At 41.0% G+C, this 22597-nt stretch overlaps 1 protein-coding gene across 2 annotated transcripts; it reads left to right on the forward strand.

Moving 5' to 3' along the window:
- The first annotated feature begins 1299 nt into the window (after positions 1 to 1299).
- Positions 1300 to 22270, forward strand: LOC117464814 (uncharacterized). Of its 2 annotated transcripts, XM_034107517.2 has the most exons (13): positions 1300 to 1383; positions 1494 to 1770; positions 3210 to 4072; positions 4689 to 4869; positions 5451 to 5590; positions 7094 to 7659; positions 8353 to 8626; positions 9294 to 9489; positions 14205 to 14392; positions 15340 to 15435; positions 15848 to 16012; positions 16890 to 16983; positions 20518 to 22270. In XM_034107517.2, exons 3-13 carry the CDS (start codon positions 3250 to 3252, stop codon positions 20579 to 20581), a joined length of 2787 nt encoding a protein of 928 aa, XP_033963408.1. In that variant the 5' UTR covers positions 1300 to 1383; positions 1494 to 1770; positions 3210 to 3249; the 3' UTR covers positions 20582 to 22270. The 2 variants fall into 2 exon arrangements, with proteins under 2 accessions (XP_033963408.1, XP_033963406.1); XM_034107515.2 differs by having other exon boundaries at positions 1376 to 1770.
- Positions 22271 to 22597: the final 327 nt, after the last annotated feature.

Raw genomic sequence — 22597 nt, forward strand, 5'->3', positions numbered from 1 at the left:
CTAATACTGCTAATAGCTTAAAATGCCCCAATGAAAAAAGATTATAATAGTCTCAAACCTTTTTATTGTAGTATTTTCAACGAGTTGTATCCTGTGGCAACCAAAAATATCTTTGTTTTGATATTTTACATATTTACTTTTTGAGGAAAATGCAATTTTAGGTTCTTATGTGTCAGTGTAGCCTATTTCTTTATTCATACATTATTAATCAGTATATTCTATTTGCTGCGCCTGGCACGGAAACAGTATGCTATTATTCATGCTCTGTGAACACTGTTGTTTTTCAGCGTCACCGAAAAAACGCGTTTGCTTCTTCTTTTGTTAACATGTTGATAAGGTGTTGTTGTTCTGAGTCTGATTCTTCATGTTTTATTGCACCTATTGTAATTCGCTTTGGATGAAAGCATCAGCTAAATGCAATGTAATGTAACGTTTATTACTTATTGGAAAAGAGGATACCTAGAATATAAAACCTAATCAAACAGCTTTTCTAAAATGAATTGTGATACAAGTTATAAGAAGTTGGGACCTGTAGGTATTACAGAAAGAAAGTATTGTCTTCTTCTTTTACCTTCACTTTTTGGAAAAGAGGACCTGTTCAGTTTAAAATATAAAACCTAAAATATTAAAACAGCTCTTCAGAAATACAGAAGAAACCCTGACAAACTAAAAAGAGTTGTGTTGAAAGCTATGGGAAGTTATGTGCTTTAATTGTTACACAGATAAAGATGTTTCTTCTTCTATACCTTTACTTGCATCATGTATTTCTGTTTGCCATGTATATAAATGTTATGTTCATAAATGTTCTATGTGACGGGACTACGGATGGAAATGAGCTCAAAGCTCAAATCCGGCTCATTTACATTTCAAAGTATTATTTTGTTTAAAATGTTCATTAATGTGCATTGACCCGGTTCAAATAAACGATTAAATGACATGAAAATACTTCTCAGAAAAGAGGACCTGTTCAGTTGAAAACACAAAATGTAATATTTTGTTTGTAAAGCTACAGGAAGTTTAAGTTTAAATGTTAAATAAAGATTCCTATATTTAACATTTAAACTAAAGATTATTAGTAAATAAATAAAGATTCCTTTATTTAACATTTACCACTCATTCGCAGGCAAATATTTCTGCTTTATTTTTAACTTTTTGGAGAAGAGGTACCTGTCCAGTTTGAAATATAAAACCTAAAATTATAGTCAGATTAAACAATGACAATTAAAATGTATTTTTTCTACAGGAAGTAGTGACCTGACAATGGGCGGGACTTCTGCTGCCATTGAAGTCTCAGTGAACCCGCTCTCCCCTAATTCACAAACTGGGGTCAGGGGCCCCCTTCAGGTCTTTTATAAGGATTCTTGGGATGAACTCATTGCCACGGTATTATCTTCGTCTAAAAAACATAAATAACCAGTTTTAGAGTGCAGATATTTCTGTGTCTGTGCAACACAGCGTGGGGGATCACACTTGTGTTTTAATTGGTTTCTCAGGGTGCTGCTGGTGTTTTATCTTCAGCTGTGGATGGCTGAATGGTGAGCCGTAAAAAAAGAAAAAGAAAGGAAGCTTCCCCTGGCAGGCATCTTCCCCCTCAGTCAGTCTGACCGCCCACAGTCCGGGGGGAGAAAGTGCTGCTTTGTGAATGAAGGGAGCGGCGGAGGGCAGAAAACAAACTTTACCAAAACCATTTCCGACGTTTTCACTTCCAACCGGACACGTTTCGACGGTGCAACAGGCGACACCTGGCCGACTAGCAGCGAAGAAAACACGGTAAGTCACGACGTGTTTTTAGGATCTTGTGTGGCAGTGATAGAAAGCAGATTGACAGGGGTTTTTTTCGACGGAAAGATGCATGCATTGCAGGCTGACCGTGACTGGAATAACTGCCATGAGATGGGAGATAATTCCATGGCAGAATTGTAACTCCATAGTTTTACATCCTAAAACCTCTGTTTTTGTCCCAACGTGGTATGCTTACAGAGTATATCGTGCAAACTAATGGAGCTTCTTTAAGGACTAATTTGTGTCGCTATCCTTAAATCTGTGACGATTTTAAGATCTTCAGGGATGAAAGTGGGTTGCTAAATTGCATGTAGTGCTCAGCTTGTTGCTAAAAAATGACACATTTGCATTGTATTTTACATTATGTGCACATGTATCCCGTTTATTTACAGCTAAAAGCATTTTGGCCGTTTCATACAAAACTTCCATCTGCTTCGCCAGTGTGAGTTTCGCAACATGTCATGACTCATGCATAAGACGTGCATTCCCAATGTCACCACAATAGACTCATAGAAGACTCATTCATGATATTATGAGGTTTCTCTTCCAGGGAGTCTGGTCTGCAAGTGGTAAACATAAGATTTGATTACAGTACTGTGAACACGCTTTGGAAACAGTAGCCAGCCCTTTTATGTGGCTCAGATTGTGTCCCTTCAAATGAAATCCCAATGCTGCTTCAGTTTAATAAACCACAGTGTTGACACTTTTATATGACTGAGCTTTATTAGCTTTTAAGATGACGAGGTTTCACAGGTTTTAAGAATATTTCTACATTTCCTTGAAACCTACTTGCAGATAAACCTGATTCTGATGTGGAAGAAGGCTGGGTGACAATATCATGATATTTCTGATGTAATACCCCACTTTGTCTGAATCAACACTTTTATATTATTGAGGTTTTACTTTTTTAGCCAAGATTACCAGGTTTCACACGTTTTAAGAACATTTCTATATGTCCTTGTTAGTGTAAACCTTATTGGCAATGATTGTGACATGGAAGAATGCTAGGTTATAGCAAATATCATGATATTTCTGATTCCCACTATTGACATTATAACAATAATAGTACACTTTATTTAAATAGCACATTTTAAAACATAGTTACAAAGGGCTTTCACATAAAACAGAACAACGGTAAAAATACACAGAGCAAGTGAACTAAACATCAGCATGTAAAAGCAGTTTAAAAATAAATGAAATGTAACAAAAAATAAAAAGCAATTATAAGAAAAGGGAGTTTTTAAACGTGACTTAAAAGAGGTTTTAGGTTTCGCAGGCCTGATCTCCTCACGCAGATCCTTCCGTCGCTAAGAGCAGGAACATTGAACCTACAATATCTAGGGTTGACTATTTGTGCATTGAGACAATATTTACACAATGAGATTTCATCAGTAATGTTTTCTGAGGAATGCAACTTTTTTTTGTAGAAGCTCCCCTGCTGAGGTTATTTCGGAGAAGCTGTAAATCATGGTGGTCAGTCTGGCCTGTGTGGCCTGTCTCTGCCTGGTGGTGGTAGTCCGAGGCGACCCCTGCCTCATCATCAGCGAGATCAACGCTGACAACCCCCGACTGGACACCACTGAGTTCGTGGAGTTGTATCACACGAGTGGACAACGCTCCTCCCTGGACGGCTACACCCTGGTGTTCTTTAACGGAAACGGAAACATAGCCTACAAGGTGCTGGACCTCAAAGGCCACAGCACAGACGACAGGGGGTTCTTCCTGGTGGGCTCGGTGGACATGTTGCCCAAACCCGCCATCCTCCTGCCTCCCAACACCGTCCAGAACGGACCCGACGCCATCGTCCTCTACCACACGTCTGCATCTCGCTACAACGAGAAGATGAACGTCACCGCCTTCGGAATGGTGGACGCCGTGGTGTACATGACCCGGCGTACTGGAGGGGCAGAGTTCCTCGCTGAGACTCTGACCCCAGGTGAGCCGGCGTTTGTGGAGGATGAATCGACCCTGGAGGGGGACGAGTCCATCGAGAGGTGCCTGCTGTCTGAAGATCGCTGGGGCTTCCAGGTGTCCTCCCCCTCCCCGGGTCAGAGGAATAACTGCACCCCTCCTGCCGCTCCAGCCACCATCCCTGTGATCACCGAGCTGAAGCTGGGAGGAGGGCAGGTGGACGGCTTCGTGGAGCTGACGGAGGCTCCGGCTGCGGGTCCTCTGGCGCTGGTTGTGTTGGATGGGAGAACGGACAGGGTCAGCGTGAGCGTGGACGTGAACTTGGAAACATCCAGGAACGGGTTGATCTCCGTGAACATAGAGAAGAGCTTCATGAAAGGTCAGTGTGCTGTGGGTTTGTTGGGATCTTATGCTGGAAAATGCTATTTTGTTTATGATTGCTTTTGGGTTGAGCTTTCTATTAATCAGGTTTCACAGGCGGAAGCTAAGAGGAGCTTTGGGGAATTTATTTAAAGAATAAGCACCTTGAGATGAACCATATTGTTTTGAAAGGAGTCCTTAACAAAAAAAGACACACACATAGACAAAAGCTCTCCCATGCCTACTAATATACATATCCTGAATCACATGTAATACTACAGCGCTATACACAGTATATATTGCATCAACACATTTAGAAAGAGATGAGAGAAAGAGAAAGGAACCAAAATCATGATTCTTTAAATGAAATTAGAAGCAAGAGCAGGTCGTTGAAAGTGAAAAGAGATGCTTTTAAGAAATTAAATGATGTGAGAGATTTTAGTGAGCTGGGAATTTGTTTTAATCAGATGGAGCTTTAAAATTGCAAGTCCTTATGGACTCTTAGGAAGGGAAAAAAGGGGTCTCGGTGAGCCTCAGGCTATACGATGACCTATATGGAATAAATTACTCTTTTAATTATTCACTCACTTTCGTTTTATTGTAAATTATTTGTTCCTGTTTTGATTTCTTCTCAGGAGATGATTCTGGGGCAGTGGCTATTTACAGTGGCAGAGCCGTGGACTTCCCCCTGGGCAGTCCACTGAGCCAGATTCAGCCTCTCGATGCGTTTGTGTTTGCTGGACCTGGAAACAAGCCAAGCGCCAACCTCACTGAGACTCTCATCCCCGGCAGAGAGCCCTACCAACTCAGCAACAGGCAAGACACTAAGAGAGTCTCCTCCATCAAGTAAAACCAAACCAGTGTGACTGCAGTACAAAACAAGAGTTGGGGCGCAAGTGTTGCGAAACACATTGAAGCATTTCCCTCTAAGGGTCAGCTTGTGACCATTGTTCCTCTTTGCTGATACATTTTATACAGTTTGGTGCGTCATCCCTGTGGAGCAATCATCACAAGTAGACTTTCTTTCACACTGAGTCGAAGACATAGAAATAGATTTTGAAATTGCAAGTTTAATTTGCACGTCACTGATGAGAACTGAAGGTTACAAAACAATACTGAAAGGTGTTCAGTTACGCTAGCATCACCGTGAGGCTTTGCTGAAGTGCAACTGCTTGGAGCAAAATGCTGAAGACAAACATGACAAAAAGAATGTTTAATGTTTAACATTGTTGGCAACAGCTGGAGCTGATGTGGGTTTTATTAGTGTTGCAGTCATTTAGTCTCAAACCAAAACGTATGGACCTTAGAAGCCATAAAGTCAACCAGCTGGTTGCACTCGGATAAAATAAAGGTTGATTCATGGGGTTTGTTTTTTAAATATTTCATTTTTGTTTCAGTTTAAGAGAGGGGGGCTACTATCTGAGTCGCTGTGGTGTGGCCACCTGGGCCAGAGACCCTGGTGTCTTCTGGGAGGCCCCGCTGACCCCAGCTCAGCCAAACCAGTGCCCCTGGCCAAAGATTTGCCCGCACAGCATGGGTGAGTGCTGCATGACTGTTATTTATAGTACATACCGAACATTATTAAGATCTGTATTTGGTTTGATTCAAAAGAAGATTCTTCCTGCAGTTTGCATGCAGTAAGAAAGGGAATAGGTCATGATTGACAGGCAGTGTGAACGCCCATCTGATTCAGACATTGTGCAAATTACATAACGTTTGGCCATGATAAGTAGGCATGAGAACAAGATCATTAAGTAGTGACAATGACTCAACAGTAAAGAGAAATAACGTGTGGCTGTGAGAAAAACAGGATGAGTCATCTGCAAGGAGAGACTGTTAATGTTGAATACTTGGCACATTAGGAGCTACATGTGTAGGCATGCATTCATGGATAATTTCTAGTAAATGTCTTAATCTTGAGGAACAATGGAATAATTCTCAGAAAGACATTCGTCATCATGCCCGTCCTACAGTCTGCTGACCGCGGGGAAATTGTTGTATCTTATCATTAGTCAGGTGAGGAACTAGGGAACTGACACAAGTATTGTGTCACATCACTGACACAAGTATTACAAATTAAAGAACTGAGATCTGGTGATGGATGTTGCTTCAATAATTAACCAACATTAAGAGAAATGAAAAATAATCAGTTTCCTTGTGGACTTCTTCCTCTTTTCCCTTGAAAAGATTTATATGTAAATGGTTTGGAAACATATTGTAGAATGCAGCCTAGATTTGTCAAAATATGAAAGTGAAAAATATGCAGCAAGCAGCCAGATATGATTTAAGATAGGAACACTTGGATACATTGATTTTTCAAGATGAAACACCTTATTTTTATTCTTATTCTTATTATAATTTATTCTTATTAATAAAGCTCCAGAACAGCTACTGAATGGACCTGGTGGTGAGATTTCTTTCTCGACTTCTTTTCCAAGATCAGGAAAAGATTTTAAACCTTAAGATCCTCAACATCCTGACAGATTCTGATTTTTATTTATTACAATATTAAGCATTGGCTGTCCACCTTGCCTTAGGTTACACCCGGAAAAGACTTCAAGGTTAGCCAAACTTTGATGGAAGAGAAAAAAAACGTTTATGTGGGAAATACTTCTTCTAAATTGAATTGATTCCTGAAAGATGATACTGCCATCTGTTGCACTTTATAGGTATTGTGTTACTGTCCCAAACATAAAATGAGAGCATTAATATAATTAACGTTCTTAATGTCCCTTTATATTCATTCAAATGCGTTCAAAAAAATTGCTTAATAAGCTCAATCCCGTTTTTGCCAAAAACAAAATAGACACCACTCTCAAACATGCCTAAACAAATATAAAGTTATGGCCAGCAGACACTTAGCTTAGCATAAATGATTTGAAACAGCTAGCCTGATCATGTCCAAAAGAAACAAATTCTGCCTAAAATAATCTGTAAAGTTATTTTATTAGCATGTTATGTGTCTGTTATTCAACAAAAATACCACAGTGAAACTATTCCTTTTAACAGCAGCAAATTCAAACTTTTCCTTATGCGTTAGTGAATCCAGGAGGCACCGATTCCCCTCCCCACCTCCCACCCTGGGGGAACAGTGACTTCCTGATCAACGAGCTGAACACGGACACCCCCGGCGCCGCTGAGGACGGCGAGTACATCGAGCTGTGGCACCCGTCGGGGCGCCGGGTGTCCCTGCAGGGCATCTGGATCCTGCTGTTCAGCGCGCACAACAACAAACCCTACAGGGAGATCAGCCTGAGTGGACACTACACCACCTCTAAGGGCTACTTCCTGCTGGGCAGTGACAGGCTGGTGCCGGCCCCGTCGCTCCGCCTGCCCCCCAACACCATCCAGAACGGGCCTGACGCTGTGGCGCTGTATCGAAGCCCCTACGGCCCCCCGTCCGCCTCACAGAGGGGCATCCCCACCAAAGGGCTCATGGATGCGGTGGTGTACCGGCAGAGGGGGTCGGATAAGGAGGCGCAGGATCTGAGTAAAGCTCTGACCCCGGGACAGCTCCCTCTGCTGGAGGACCCCGAGGTTCTGCCCGGAGACGAGGCCCTCAGTCGCTGCAGGGGCCTCTACCCGTACGACCTGTCCGCTTTCTCAGTGAGTGCAGAGGTTTCTCACAGCATGATGAATTCAAAGACTTTGTTAGTACTAACTCTGATGTGGCCAAGTGGCAGAAACACAAGATTGTGGAAAACATCTTTAATTAAATAATGTAGGGAAAGGGAAGTTTACTTATTCACCTTTTTGCTGGGAAATAGATGAGAATACAGCTACCGCTCATATTTATGAATATGATGCAAAGTCAGGTTAGCCTAAGTCAGCACAAATACGCAGGCAAAGAAAATAATCATGGTACGTGTAATTTTAGTAAGTACAAATGTTTACAATATAGAAACGTACAAATAAATAAACACAAATACAAATTTGACGAAAATAAATACAATCAAAAATAACTAAATGAATAAACTAAGAAAAAAACTAATCATACATACAAAGTAAAAATTAAATAAAGAAAAAAGAAAAGAAAAATGTATAGAATTTTTAATAAAATAAAGAAGGGATAAATCCGGTTTGCAACAGACTCAGTGTCGATAGCCGTAAATTTCTTCTATAACTTTCCGGAAATGTATTTTTCACCAAAGGCGGTAGTTCAGGAAGTTTTTTAACAAAACCTTAACAAAGTGTTTTTTCTGTTATTGCACCCATATCCAAAGTGATGCAGCTGTTCCTTATGGGATTCTGTCAAGACATTTTTAAACCATAAATGTTTAAATTCATCAATCTCTGCAGGTGGCTCCGCCCACCCCTCTGAGGGAGAACATCTGCCCCCGCCCGCCTCCCGCCCCTGAGGGTGTGGTCATCAGCGAGGTGGCGAGCAGCCATTGGACCAATCACAACCAGCAGAGGAGCTTTGTGGAGCTGCACGGCCCCCCCAGGACGGACCTGCGGGGCCTGGTGCTCTCCGTGTTCGATCAGGAGCACAGCGGCACCGTCATCGCGATGCCTCTCACCGGCTCTGTGGACGACGATGGACTCTACGTGGTGGGAAATGTCACCGGAGCAGGTGAGGGCAGGAGGAGGTCTTGTTGTCTTTCCTCTCACTTTATTAATAATAGTGCACTCTGAATAGTCTCTCCCACACACTCTCTCTGTGTCTTTGTTTTCTTATTTTACTTGTTTTTAAACTATACCACTGTTGTGCAACGACACTGCTCATGTGTAATAAACTAGTGCTGAAGATGAATCTGAATATTTTCAGAAATTGCAAAATGGACTTGTGCAATATTTAAATGTATTAAAACACAATTTTTTATAAAGTTTTGAAGCTGGGGAATTATCCCGGCCTGCAAATCATATTCTACAGACTCAACAAAACCGAATTGTTTGCAAAAAATCCTTTAAACAAACACACCGTAATAATTTAATGTATTTTGGAATCATGATAAGAGTTAGGATTAAAAAAAACGACCAATGTCGTGAATCATACCGCAATTGCAATATCAGTAATCAGTTTTTCTTTAAACACGTTATTATTGTAATCACTGCTTGCCTCTTTATGTATACCATAGTTGTATGCCTATTTTAATATGATAACGTGTGTTATAATAGATATGTTTGCTTATTTATTTTGTATTCATTTAACTTTTTTCCTGTAACAATGTAAATGTCCCTGCTAGGAATCAAGGCTTTCTGATTGATGTCTCACCACGCCTCCCCTCTCTCCTGCTTAGATCAGACGTTTCTGGAAGGTTCTTCAGTGCCGGCCCGAGGAGCGGTGGTCCTGTGCTACGACCTGTTCAGTGTCTGCAGAGCCGGCACAGCGCTGACCAACTCCAGCCTCAGAGACGTGCTGGTGTTCAGTGAAAACCAGCAGCTGCTCTCCTCTCTGTCGTCCAGCAGAGGGAGACAAGTGATTCCAGCTGCCAGGTACACAGCATGAATCACTGAGAGCTGTCACGTCTTTTAACTTGTACAATAAGTCTTAAACTCAATTAGGGCTTTAATCAAACTGCTGTAGAGGCGTTAACCTTATTATCTTTTCACAGCTTCTTCTCTTTTAACCAAAGATTACCATGGCAACTTGTTCTGCAGTGCTAACTAAGGCACGCTAAGCGAAAAAAAAGACAAAACCCATTAGATTAAAACAAATCCACTCACCTACATACCTGTCAACACATCGTCAATCTTATTTCTTTAAAAGGCAAAGCAAGTTTATTTATATAGCACCTTTCAACACAAGGCAATTCAAAGTGCTTTACAAAAAACGAAAGACATTAAGAAAATGGCAGACATTAAGAAAATGTGTTTATTGGTTATATTTAGAAACATTTTCACCCCAATATTCATTTCACTATTTGAATTATTCCTAACTTTTGAGATCTATGAAAATCTTAATCTACAATTAACATTACTATGTAAAAGCCAGCGTATGCACTTTATTTTAGAAACTTTTATTTTGTTTTACTCCTTAAGGGTGCATTCACACCTAATATTACATTACATTACATTACATTGCATTTAGCTGACGCTTTTATCCAAAGCGACGTACAATAAGTACATTCGACCAGGAAGACACAACCTTGAGGAAAACAGAATCATATAAGTACATCAGGTTTCATAGAGCCAAGCATTTCAAGTGCTACTCAACTGGCTTTAGATAAGCCAGTCCTTTATTAGTATATAAGTGCTCTGTTAGCAGTTCTTTGTTAATAGTTCTATCGCTCGAGGTGGAGTCGAAAGAGATGAGTTTTCAGTCTGCGCCGGAAGGTGTGTAAGCTTTCTGCTGTTCTAATGTCAATGGGGAGCTCATTCCACCATTTTGGAGCCAGGATAGCAAACCCACGTGTTTTTGCTGATGGGAACTTGGGTCCCCCTCGCAGCGAGGGTGCAGCGAGTCGTTTGGTTGATGCAGAGCGAAGTGCACGTGCTGGGGTGTACAGTTTAACCATGTCCTGGATGTAGGAAGGGCCAGATCCATTCGCAGCATGGTATGCAAGTACCAGTGTCTTGAAGTGGATTCTAGCAGTTACCGGAAGCCAGTGAAGGGAGCGGAGGAGCGGCGTGGTGTGGGAAAATTTAGGAAGGTTGAAGACCAGACGAGCCGCTGCATTCTGGATGAGCTGCAGAGGTCGGATGGCACATGCAGGTAGACCAGCCAGGAGGGAGTTGCAGTAGTCTAGGCGTGAGGTGACGAGAGCCTGGACCAGAACCTGCGTCGATTTCTGGGTCAGCTGGGGACGTATCTTCCTGATGTTGTAAAGCGTGTATCTGCAGCAGCGGGTTGGAGCAGCGATGTTTGCAGTGAAGGACAGGTTGTTATCCAGGATCACACCCAGATTCCTTGCAGTCTGGGTCGGGGAAACAACAGAGGTGCCGATGTTGATAGTCAGGTCAAGAGAGGGAAAATCTTTTCCCGGAAGGAAAAGCAGTTCAGTCTTGTCAAGGTTGAGCTTGAGATGATGAGCGGACATCCACTGAGAGATGTCAGCTAAACAAGCAGAGATGCGTGCGACGACCTGGGTCTCTGAGCGGGGAAAGGACAGAATTAGTTGGGTGTCGTCAGTGTAGCAGTGGTATGAAAAACCATGAGGGCTAATGACAGATCCGAGCGAGTTTGTGTACAGGGAGAAGAGGAGGGGACCAAGAACAGAGCCCTGAGGGACCCCTGTAGTTAATTTACAAGGGTCGGACTCGGATCCTCTCCAAGTAACCCTGTAGGTGCGGTCTTTGAGGTATGAGGTGAGAAGGGAAAGTGCAGAGCCTGATACTCCAAGTTCTTGGAGAGTGCGAAGGAGGATCTGATGATTCACCGTGCCGAATGCAGCAGACAGGTCCAAAAGGATGATGACAGAGGAGAGGGATGCTGCTTTGGCAGTGTGCAGTTCCTCAGTGACAGCAAGGAGGGCAGTTTCTGTGGAGTGACCTGCCTTGAAACCAGACTGGTGCGGATCCAGAAGGTTGTTCTGATGGAGATAACAGGAGAGTTGTCTAAAGACAGCGCGTTCAAGTGTTTTAGACAGGAACGGGAGGAGAGAGACAGGCCTGTAGTTTATAACATCAGACGGGTTGAGAGTGGGTTTCTTTAGGAGAGGGTTTACTCTTGCCTCCTTGAGACTGTTTGGAAAGTGACCAGAAGTTAGAGAAGTGTTGATGAAATGGGTGAGAAACGGTAGAATATCAGGAGCGATAGTCTGAAGGAGGTTTGAAGGGATAGGGTCCAGAGGATAGGTGGTAGGGCGGGCAGAGGTAACGAGGGTAACAACCTCACTTGTTGAGAGAGGGGAAAAAGTAGTTAGTGTGCCGGTTGACGGTCGGTCAGGTGATCCAGCGGTGAGTAAAGGTGAGTCAGAAAAAGAAGAGCGAATATCATCAACCTTTTTTTCAAAGTGGTTAACAAAGTCGCTTGACAGAAGGGAGGAGGGGGAAGGGGCTTTGGGGGGGTCCAAGAGGGTGGAGAAGATGGAAAATAGTTTTTTAGGATTGGAATAGGAAGATTGGATCTTATCTTGAAAGAAAGTGCTTTTTGCCTGAGAGATCGAAGCAGAGAAAGAGGAGAGGAGAGCCTGATAGGTTAGGAGGTCGTCACGGTGTTTGGATTTCCACCGTTTCCGCTCTGCTGCCCTAAGGACGGTTCTATAATAGTCCGTTTTCTGGTGCGCACCAGATGACAGTTTGTTACATTGTTTCATTTTTCAGAAGGTTCGGTTTGCGTTCACACAGGCAAAACTCAAACGGACTATAAACTTTAAACACAAGTCATGTGCTCGGAAATGCTGTTCAACCATTGGTCAGACATTAAGGGGGTAACAACGCGAATCCCGGCAATTTCTACCGGAGCCTCCGCCATGGAGCATCGGCACTTTCGTCAGGTTATTCTCATGCTGCTGTTAATCTGGAGATCAACAGACACTAGCGGCCCGCGCATATGATTATATAATCAGACAACGTCCGTTAAAAAACATTATAACGCATATAATGAGACGTTCTGCAGAGGAGGGGCGTTTCACCGACGACAGGTGTTCTTACTTTTATGTAGCTGACGGAGAATTTTTACTTTACACGACACTGTTCAACACTTAATTCTGATTCACTCTTTAACTAAACAACCGCGGATGTCTTGCTAAAGATTTTGAAGACATCCGCGTTCTTGTGACAGGTAAATACTACGCTTCCTATGTAATGTTTTGGTGCGGACTGCGTTCACACCAGCGATGAACCGCTCCAGAGTTCGCAAGCAAGCGCTCCGAGACCACCTATTTTAGCGGACCAGAGTCCGGTTGTTTAGTTCACTTAAGAGGTCTCGGATTGTGTTCACACCGACCCAAATGAACCGCACCAAGCGGCTAAACGCACCAGGGTTCGATTCAACCGGACTATACAAGGCAGGTGTGAACGCAAAATTCTCTATATCCAAAGAGAAATGAATGCTCTGAGCGAAAATATGAATACATCCAGTATGTGTACGCCTTTGACAGGCCCGGTAATGACTTATTTCAGCTCGCATTGAATGATTGCCTACCAACGCTCCTGGCCCTTGCAATTATTGCACGTAATTGTTATTATTGTAATTGTAGTCTTCCACAAGGTTGCTGTGAATAATAACAAAAGTAGTGTTCATTCTTAATGTTAGATGTTTGCCAACATGTTAATGACACATGAGGATACTGTGAGAATATTGCGCTGCATAGCTCTCCCTAACGCTCTCGTCTCGTCTCTGCCACATTGCTCGTTTGTTTTGGGGGATATTTTTCTGTGTGGTACTTTCAAAATCTAGCTTATTCTTGCTGGTTGAACACTTCAGCTTTACTTGATTAGAGCAGCGTGAAACTGTCAGATAAACACCTTCTTCAGGGGTTATTTGCAGGTGGGGGTAAAGAATTCAATCAGTCACAATCACCTGGGGATGTGGCCTACTAACCAATTTTCTGCGGTAAACTCTGGATTTCCGATGGTGATTGGCTAGTTTTTTTCCTATTTACAGCAGCAATCATATTCAATCACCAGATCACAGACTGCTTTGTACATAGTCATTTAAACTTTCGACTCCACTTCGAGCGATAGAATGACTAACAAAGAACTGCTAACAGAGCAGCTTATATACTAATAAAGGACTGGCTTATCTATAGCCAGTTGAGTAGCACTTGAAACGATTGGCTCTTTGAAACCTGATGTTCTTATATGATTCTGTTTTCTTCAAGGTTGTGTCTTCCTGGTCGAATGTACTTATTGTAAGTCGCTTTGGATAAAAGCGTCAGCTAAATGCAATGTAATGTAATAATGTAATGTAATGTAAAGTGCAGGTTAACAGAGGCACTTTAGATGATTACCCAGGGTTAACACAATTAGACGCAATGACAAACAGACTCATTTTGTGACATAGGCTCTGAATTATGTATTTTATACAGAGTGTAAATATTGCAAAGTGCAGTTAATCATGTTTGTTTATTCAAGGAATCCATGTAGGCTTCATGTTTTGTGTTATCCATTTAAATGATGCAAAATACATGATGGCCTTACACTCATTTGTGTGCATGGAAACCTTCATTCTGTTTGACTTGATATCTTATTGTTTGCCTTTTTCTTGCTTTTCGCTAACACACAAATATGTTTATTAAAAAAAAAAATTAAAAAAATTGGTGCAGGTCAGTAGAAGACGGTCCCGTGTCGCTCAGCCGGTGTTCGTGCTGCGAGGTGAGGAGCCCCTCCTCCTGGACCACCTCCTCTCCCACTCCTCACAGCACCAACCTCTGTCCCAGCTCCGCCTTCTCCAGTCACATCGACCTGTGCCTCGGCCCCCTGCCCAGCGACGCACAGCCGCAGCCGCCTGGAGGTGAGAATACAATGTAGAAAATACTATGGAGCAAGAATAGAGGGTGTAAAGCTCATTGAGGCCTTTCTTCACACAAAAAAATGCACATAAATAGTCTTAAATGGCATAAACAACTTTAAAAGATATAGCTATGAAGTGTGACCTGGTGCCTTGTGACTGTGGAGCTCTCTCCCTACAGTCATCCGCTCTGCAGTCTCTGTAGAAGCTTTTTAAAAAACTACTGAAGACCTATCTTTTTACATTGGCTTTTGTTTCTACTTGAAATGTGTGTGATGTGTTCTGTTCCTTTCAGGACTCCACGTGGTCTATGTTTTGTTTTTATGTTGACCTTACATTTCTGCCTCGTGTGGTATTCATGTTTCTGTGGTCTTAATTTGAACTTTTGTTCTTACTTGTGAAGCACTTTGTGAATTCTATTACTGTGAAATGTGCTGTAATAAATAAACGTTATTATTATTATTTTGTTAAAAGAGACACTTTACAACTAGGTACATCAGACTGATTACCCAGGGTCACACAATTAGGCTCAAGGGGTGCAATAAGTGTGGTTTCAGACCTCTGAATTATGTATTTACATAAAGTTTAAACGATGCATAGTGCTGTTGAATGGTAACCATTTCAGTTTATTAAGGGAATACATTTAGCTTTAGTTTTGCCATATTAACATTTCTATGATTATATGCAAAATTCATTATGGCTGTAACGTAAATGGTATGTGTTTCCTGTCTTAATCTTAATTGTACAGTTTCTTATAAAGGTTAAAATGCCCAAACTTTGTCTTTAGGAAGACAGCAAAAACAAACTAATAAACACAGACCCTAAATGTGAGAATTTTAAACCGAACATGTTGGTAATGTTTCTGACAAAATGTTACAGTATCTGTTCGGTCAAAACACAGGAAATATGTCTTTTTATAAAAGTGTTATATTTGTCTCCGTTTCTCCCAGAATGCAGTGGTCTGATCCAGGGGAAGAGGGTCGCTGAAGTGGCCGAATACCTGGAGCAAAAGTGTCACTGTGGCATCTCCGCCTTGTATCTGCAAGGTGAGGAACTTCCCCTCAGGATAAATCCATCACATATGGCAGATTATTTTGAATGCAAGAAATGTGTTTTTTCTGCGAGAACACGGAGATGATTACAGACCTCTGACGCTCAGGGGCTCTTGGGGAGAACATGAAAGCAATCAACCTCACGTCACTGTTACCATAGAGCTCTAAAGTTGTCCTAAATATCTGTTATTATGTTCAGGCAGACGCTGTTGGAGAGTACGTATTTAGGATTTCAAATTGTAGAGGTATACACCTGTGGAAACATATAGGAACTCAGGAGCCCTGCTGCAGCTACTTCTCGTGTAACATCATCCGGCAGCGTTCATATATAAGTACTTAGTTGTGTATTTATGCGTTGAACTCACTTGCACATGTATTTAATGAGATTGTTCTGTTTGTGCTCAAGGAGCCAACTTTTCCTGTGTGTCTGGATGGCTGCGAGTGTGGGGGAACATCCAGGCGCTGTCGGACCACCAGAAGGCCCTCATCATCCAGACGTCCCACACCAGTCCTTCATCCGCTCAGGGAGACTTCTGCTCCGCTCCAACCACGGGACGCTACTCAGGCACAGGTTAGCACCAACACATCGCCACAGCAACAACAAAAATCAGTTCTTCTTAATGTTCATGTTGTCTAAAATGTTCTTTTAGATGTTCTAAAATGACTTCTCCCAATATGACTTACGGGAGATGTATGCACAGTTCCCTTAAATCTGATACTCAAATGTACCCCCGCAAGCTTGATTTGGTACATCCCAATATAAAAAACCTTTTCTTGCAAGTAAACATCCACAATCATATGCTCCTGTCTCCAGGCTTTTCCTTGAGATAGCCAGAACATTATACAATGATTGGTTTTAGGGGACACAACACCAATTTCTCTCTAACAACCTGTGTCTTTGTCAATGTGCTCTTAACACATCACCGGCATATCGAACCTGAAACCCTCTGGCGTAGAGCAAAGTTGTCAGTAGAGAGAGTAAGAGTTTCTAATAACATGATTAACGTTTTTGCAGCAAACCTGTGCATGGAGCCAATATTTTCCTTCCATATCTCCCTAAACTCCTACTAGATATTCATGTTTTACAACCAGTTGTGCTTTATTTGCCACTGTTACAAGCTAAACAACACAAACGAATGTAAGATGGCAACTACACTAACCATTCACCTACTCCTGCGAGCCATAACAAAGTCATCACCTGAGTACAAATGTTTTCGCTGAATCTCTCTGAGGTTTACGGAGAAAAATGCACAAACCCACTGCTCTGGATAATTGAGAGAGTAGATGTGAGAAGAAAAAATAAGCGGGGGCAAGTGTGGAATTGGAATAGTGGTGTGAAGGCGTTTAGGCACACACATGCAATATCTGTGCTGATTGAAATAGATGATTGAATTGCTATTTAAACGTGTATAGAAGTGTAACCAGATGGTGATGTTTCTCTCTCCTAGCGTCCGCCCTAGGCTTACAGATCGGGCTGATCGTAGCGGTGCTCCTGCTGCTGGGACTGGGCGCAGCTTTATTCACATATTTCTACAGGAGGAGGTGAGCACGCTTTACTTTCCTCTGCTGTCTTCCTCTCTCATCGTCTGCTCAGATCTCTCTTTTCACCACGTCAGCAGCATTGCATTCCCTTATTCTCTGATCATTTGCCAGGCATCATCACAAAGCCAGATGATTAACATTTGTTTAATCTTTTGACAGCAGAAATGAAGAGTGATGGAGTGTTGTGGACAGCATATTTAGAAATAAGTGTTGGTGATTAAGATGAAATAACAACAATTGAGCTCCATTTGTTGGGAGTCTGGCGCTGCAAATGTGTTGCTTTGTTTCTTTTTCACACAGTCACTGCCATTATTCCCGTCTTTAGACGACTTCTTCAGAAAAGACTTTGGGTCTATCATAGAAAAGTCACTCTCAATTTGTGCCTTTTTCTCGACGGGTTGCACACGTCTGAATTCTCAGTGGAAGAAAATATAAGGTAGCAGCGCAAGGGAAATAACATCTTTAGTCATGCAATGTAAAATATTGGAAATGCTGTCATAACAACATGATATAATATACAGTATAACGGAAAATATGCACTATATGCAACATATACATGATTTATACATTTATTTGACTTCTGAGTGTTAGTACGCCAGGAGATGATTAGCCCTTTCTACCGTTTATAGACTGACATAAGGAGCAAACGGCTAGTTTAAAACCTACACCACTTCATAACCTACAGCTCTGGAAAAAATTAAGAGACCACTGTAGCATTATCAGTTTCTCTGGTTTTACTAATTAAAGCAGTGCTTCTCAAAGTGTGGACCCCCTAGTGGTCCGTGAGTATATTGGTAAAATTTCACATTTTAAATTAATTAATTAAAGTTTTCCGCACTCTCGCAGGAATATCTCCGCAATGGAGCGAGGTTAAGTTTCACTTCCGATTGCATGAAATAGCCCAGCGCAACACCTTCATCACACATGTTGCCACTTGTTTGTACCATTTTCAGGCGATTTGTAATCTGTTCTAGAAAAACGATGTGCTTTTGGATATGTGTGGAGTTAGGTGGTCCGCGAATGTTTTTTTATTGGTTAAGTGGTCCTTGGTATGAAAAACTTTGAGAAACACTGATTTAAAGGTATGTGTTTTTAGTAAAACTACATTTTTCTTTTTATTCTATAAACAATACGGACAACATTTCTCTGTGTTCAACAGACACTGGAATGGAATGGCTGCCAAAAATGTAGAGATTGAGATTTAAGAAACATTTGGAGTGGACTTCCAGACCTGTAGCTAACCTAGAGCAGGGGTCGGCAACCTTTACTCTTAAAAGCATTTCTCTCCTTCTGCCACCAAACTAAGTTTGTCTGGTGCCTCCTAACATATTTGATAACAGAGCTTATTTAAGGTTTTATAATTATACTTTGTTTGTTGCATCTATGAACTTTGTTACGTCCCCCTCTAGGGGTAGAGGAAACAACACACACCAGTTGGAATTGGTATAATTATAAAAGGGTTTATTTTAAATAGCCGGGAAACAAAATGGCAGGCATGCAGCCTGGAACAAACAAAAAGGCCGAAAGAGCACAGGTTGATAAATAACCAACAAAAGGAGGACTCTAAAAAAGGAGTCTGATCGCATGCAGGGAAAATAAATACTCATACACTAAATAAAGAACAAAACAAAACTTCACTTTAAAAGTGGTACAACTAACAAAGGTAGCCTGTAAGAAAACACAGCTAAGGTAGAGGACAACAGTCAAACAATACTAAACTAATCTAATCACAACAATACTGACAAACACAGACCACACGAGTTAACCACTGTTAACAGATTTGCACACAAACTAGCGAGAGGCATCCGCTCACACAGCAGAGCCTCCAGAGTGGTGATTGTCCCCAGGCTTTGTAGTCATCTCCAGCAGGTGTGCGCCGTCTGTGCGCTGCGATTGGAGTGCGTCGGGCCCGGCGTGCTCCAATCACAATCTTCAGGGGGCGGACCAGGAGATGGCAGCCAATGATGTCAGGGCAACCGCACAGTTAATTTACATATCACACAGTTAAGACGACCAGGAAGGCAGCAGCCGTAACCATTTATAGATCAAAAATATGCAGAAAGTGTATGTATATAGGAATTAGCCAATGCTGTGTGCTTGTCCTGGAAATGTCTTTCAAGATGACTTTTTTTGTGGTTGGCCAATTTCTCACAGTATATACAGCTATTTGTGGCTTTATCCATGGTTAGCTTTCCAAGGGTCTGTTACTCAGGATTAGCCCCCCCCCCTAGAAGGATGTGACACATTTATAGCTGACGGGGGTGAAAAAACATGTGTTTCAGTGTCACATCATCACCTCAAACTCCAGGATAAAAGGTGTTCATTTCAAGTTTCTGCTGTGCAAAAAAAAATATATACCAGTTTTTATTTTTGATATTATCCCAGTAGAATATCACAGTTTCAGGAAGTGTGAAATGTCAGCAGCAAGTGTCAGAATGAAAGAGCATGACCTTCTTTCTTGTCTTATCATTTTACACAAATGTAAAGGGGAAGAAGTCCATGGTGAATGTACTGTACAGATTTCTCCCACACGCTTACTTATTCTTTATTCTTTATACTTATTCATTCTTCTTTACATTACATTGTCATCATCATAACTCCCAGATTGCCTTAAGTTACTTGAAAAACTGTATGAGAAAAGTTTTGTACTTATATTCCTGTCCTCTCCTCTCAGCTCTGTGTCAATATGCAGCCGTTGTATTGAAATTGCACAATGATTTTGAAACCATTGCTCTCAGTCCAGTCAATAATAACCTCCCTGATGAATTGTAGATGAGATGTGAAGCATAAAGTAGCTTTGATACGAGTAGGTTTCCTGTCAGAATCGCCCGTTGCTCATGATTGGAATAGAAATGTCTAAACGTTGAAGTGTTTATAAAGAAATAATTCCCTCGACTTTTCATAGAATATCTTTATTGTCATCATACATCGGTATAACGAAATGTATGCATCTCTCACTGCATTAATAGAAATAGACACAAATACATAAAAGCAGTGATACAAGCAGAGGTAGCAGCGATGGCAATGCAATGAGAAGCCAATGAGATTAAATTAAATGTCAACAACGTACATATTTACACATTTTACAGACTATAAAATTAAAATATACCAAGATACAACATTTTAAATATAACTGTTCGTAAATAGATGTTAAAAGTAACCATAGATGCTTACATAAAAAAATTAAGAAGTCCATTTAATGGCACTTTTTGTTGATATTTCGCCCAATTTAAATATTTAGATTTGTTCACCTAAAAAAAAAAAAAATGTTTCTAGTAAAAAAAAAATATTTCTAAAAAAACGTTTTCCTTCAGATTGATGATAACTGCTAACCCTGGGAATAACTAACAACATGTCCATAGTATTTACACTTCTGGCTGTACTTTCCCCCTAATAAATGAGGAATCAGCTGATCAAATAACACAGAAGTACATTAGGCACAGTAGAGGTTTCTTAGCCACAAGAAAAAAGAAAATCCATTCCTAATTTTCTGTCAAAAAAGTGTGTGTGTGTTAACATGGTCTCTATTTCCAGGCGCCCCATGGACTACTACACCATGGAGCTGAGTGAGCACGCAGAGGGACTGTCAGATCTATAATCCAGGTGTCTGGAGGTGCTCGTGTGCGTGGGAGGACTTCATCAGAGGGAGCGGGCGGTAATCAGAGGTTAATCTGTCCTAAACGTAACTGATTATGCGGTTGTTAAAAACAGGTTCCACCACAAGTGTCCTTCTGAGTGTCTTTTGAGTGGATCCCTGATTAGATGACTCGGGATTGTCTTGTTAACAGCCTAGTTGTGTCGAGTCTGTGCGGTATATTCCATGGCACTGTTGACATTTCGACAGCAATCCATGAATCTAATAAGAAACGCCAGATAATACCATATTTTTATAAAGGTCGATGTGCAACCTTTGCCTGTGAACAGTGCTGGTTACTACTTTTAAAGGAAAAGGAAGAGGAAAGGGAGCATTTTCTTTTTAATACTGGAGTCATTTTTGTTGACTTGTTCATGTTGTATTTAAAAATATAAGAACCACCATGCTATGCAGGAAGCTCTATCACAATAATGACTTTCATCACATTCAGATGTTATAACCAAGATAATATTTGTGACGCTCACATTTAGTCTTCAAAACGGTCCACTTCCTGCTTCGCTCTCCTGCTACATGCTGTAAAAACGTTAGGGCGTGATTGTGTTTTTAATGTGAATGTCTTTAGCTAACATGTGATCAGCGTCTGTAACCACTTTTGTATGCTTACTTCAAGCAAACTGTTTACATTTTTCTTGAACGGAAATTAGAAAGGGATGCGAGAGAGTAAATGAATAAAGCGTATTTGTTTTTGAGAAATGAAAAATTGCTTATTAAGAAAATCAGAAAAAAATATTTGTAATTTTTTTTTTTTTTGTGGCTAAGAAACCTCTACTGTGCCTAATTTACTTCTGTGTTATTTGATCAGCTGATTCCTCATTTATTAGGGGGAAATACAGCCATACGTGTAAATACTATGGACATGTTGTTAGTTATTCCCAGGGTTAGCAGTTATCATCAATCTGAAGGAAAAATATTGTCGAAATACAAAAAAAAAACATCTATTTTCAAAGTTTTGATTCAATTATTTTAAAAAATATTTAAATTTGGGAATTAATCATAACATTTCCAATACAAAGTGCCATTAAATAATCATCTCAGCCTGGATAGGATGTTCTATTTCTAATATTGCTTACCTTGTAATGTTGCATCGCTCATCTGCTGTAGTGCAAATCATTTCAGTTACCTTGTAAATACATTTGAAAAGAAAGCTAGATTTTAAAACGAAATCCTCTTTTGTAAGGGAACCCCCCCGCCCCCCCTGAAATTATGCTATGTATAAATGTATTTTATTGTAAACTTCTATATTTCTAGGTTGTGTGTAAAACGGTACATTAGAAAAAAAAAAAAAAAGGGAAGGAAGAAATTGCACTCAAAATGATATGTTGTAGTGGAATTCAAAGGGATGTGTTCGCACTGAAGAAGCTACACAATGATGAATAATGCAAACAAAATGTGATGAAGCACGTGTTCACATCAATCATAAGTTGAAATCTAACTGTAGGAGAAACCACAAACTTTTCATGGGTACGAAAAGTCTCTCATAGCAGCAGAGAGAAAGAACATTTGAAATAACATGCTTAATGCTTTTCCACCCTGGGACACAATTTAAATGCTTTATTTGTGTTTCTTTGCCGTCTTATTTTCCTTCCAATGTCATGCACATGTAGCAAGTTTGAAATAAAACACTTCAGCTCATGTGCAATTTGTGCAGCCTCCCAGTCCTTTTTCCGCATGTCCTGTTTTACGAATTACCTCACGCTGCTCTCGGGCGAAGAAGCCTACACCAAAAAAATAATGGTTTTGTTGTTGTAGAAAAGCATTCCCTCACTTCCCTTCTTCTGTGCAGTACCTACACATTATGTTTTGAGACTTCCTGCCAAGATAAACGTGGAGAGCTTTTTTCTCTACAATTTTCAAAACACCTTTATAATTATGACCTCTCTGCATGTAAGTGTGTTTTGCTCTTGTAAGTTTACCACTCATATAGTGTGTCTCCTCTCAGGTCTTATTCGTGGTTCAACA

This window comes from Pseudochaenichthys georgianus, chromosome 19 (assembly GCF_902827115.2).
Source record: "Pseudochaenichthys georgianus chromosome 19, fPseGeo1.2, whole genome shotgun sequence".
In the NCBI taxonomy this organism is placed as follows: domain Eukaryota; kingdom Metazoa; phylum Chordata; class Actinopteri; order Perciformes; family Channichthyidae; genus Pseudochaenichthys; species Pseudochaenichthys georgianus.

Coding starts and splice junctions, on each gene's coding strand:
- LOC117464814 (XM_034107517.2), top strand. CDS start 3,250: ATGGTGGTCAGTCTGGCCTGTGTGGCCTGTCTCTGCCTGGTGGTGGTA. Junction 15,436..15,847: donor CTCCGCCTTGTATCTGCAAG/GTGAGGAACTTC, acceptor TTTGTGCTCAAG/GAGCCAACTTTTCCTGTGTG. Junction 16,984..20,517: donor ACATATTTCTACAGGAGGAG/GTGAGCACGCTT, acceptor CTCTATTTCCAG/GCGCCCCATGGACTACTACA.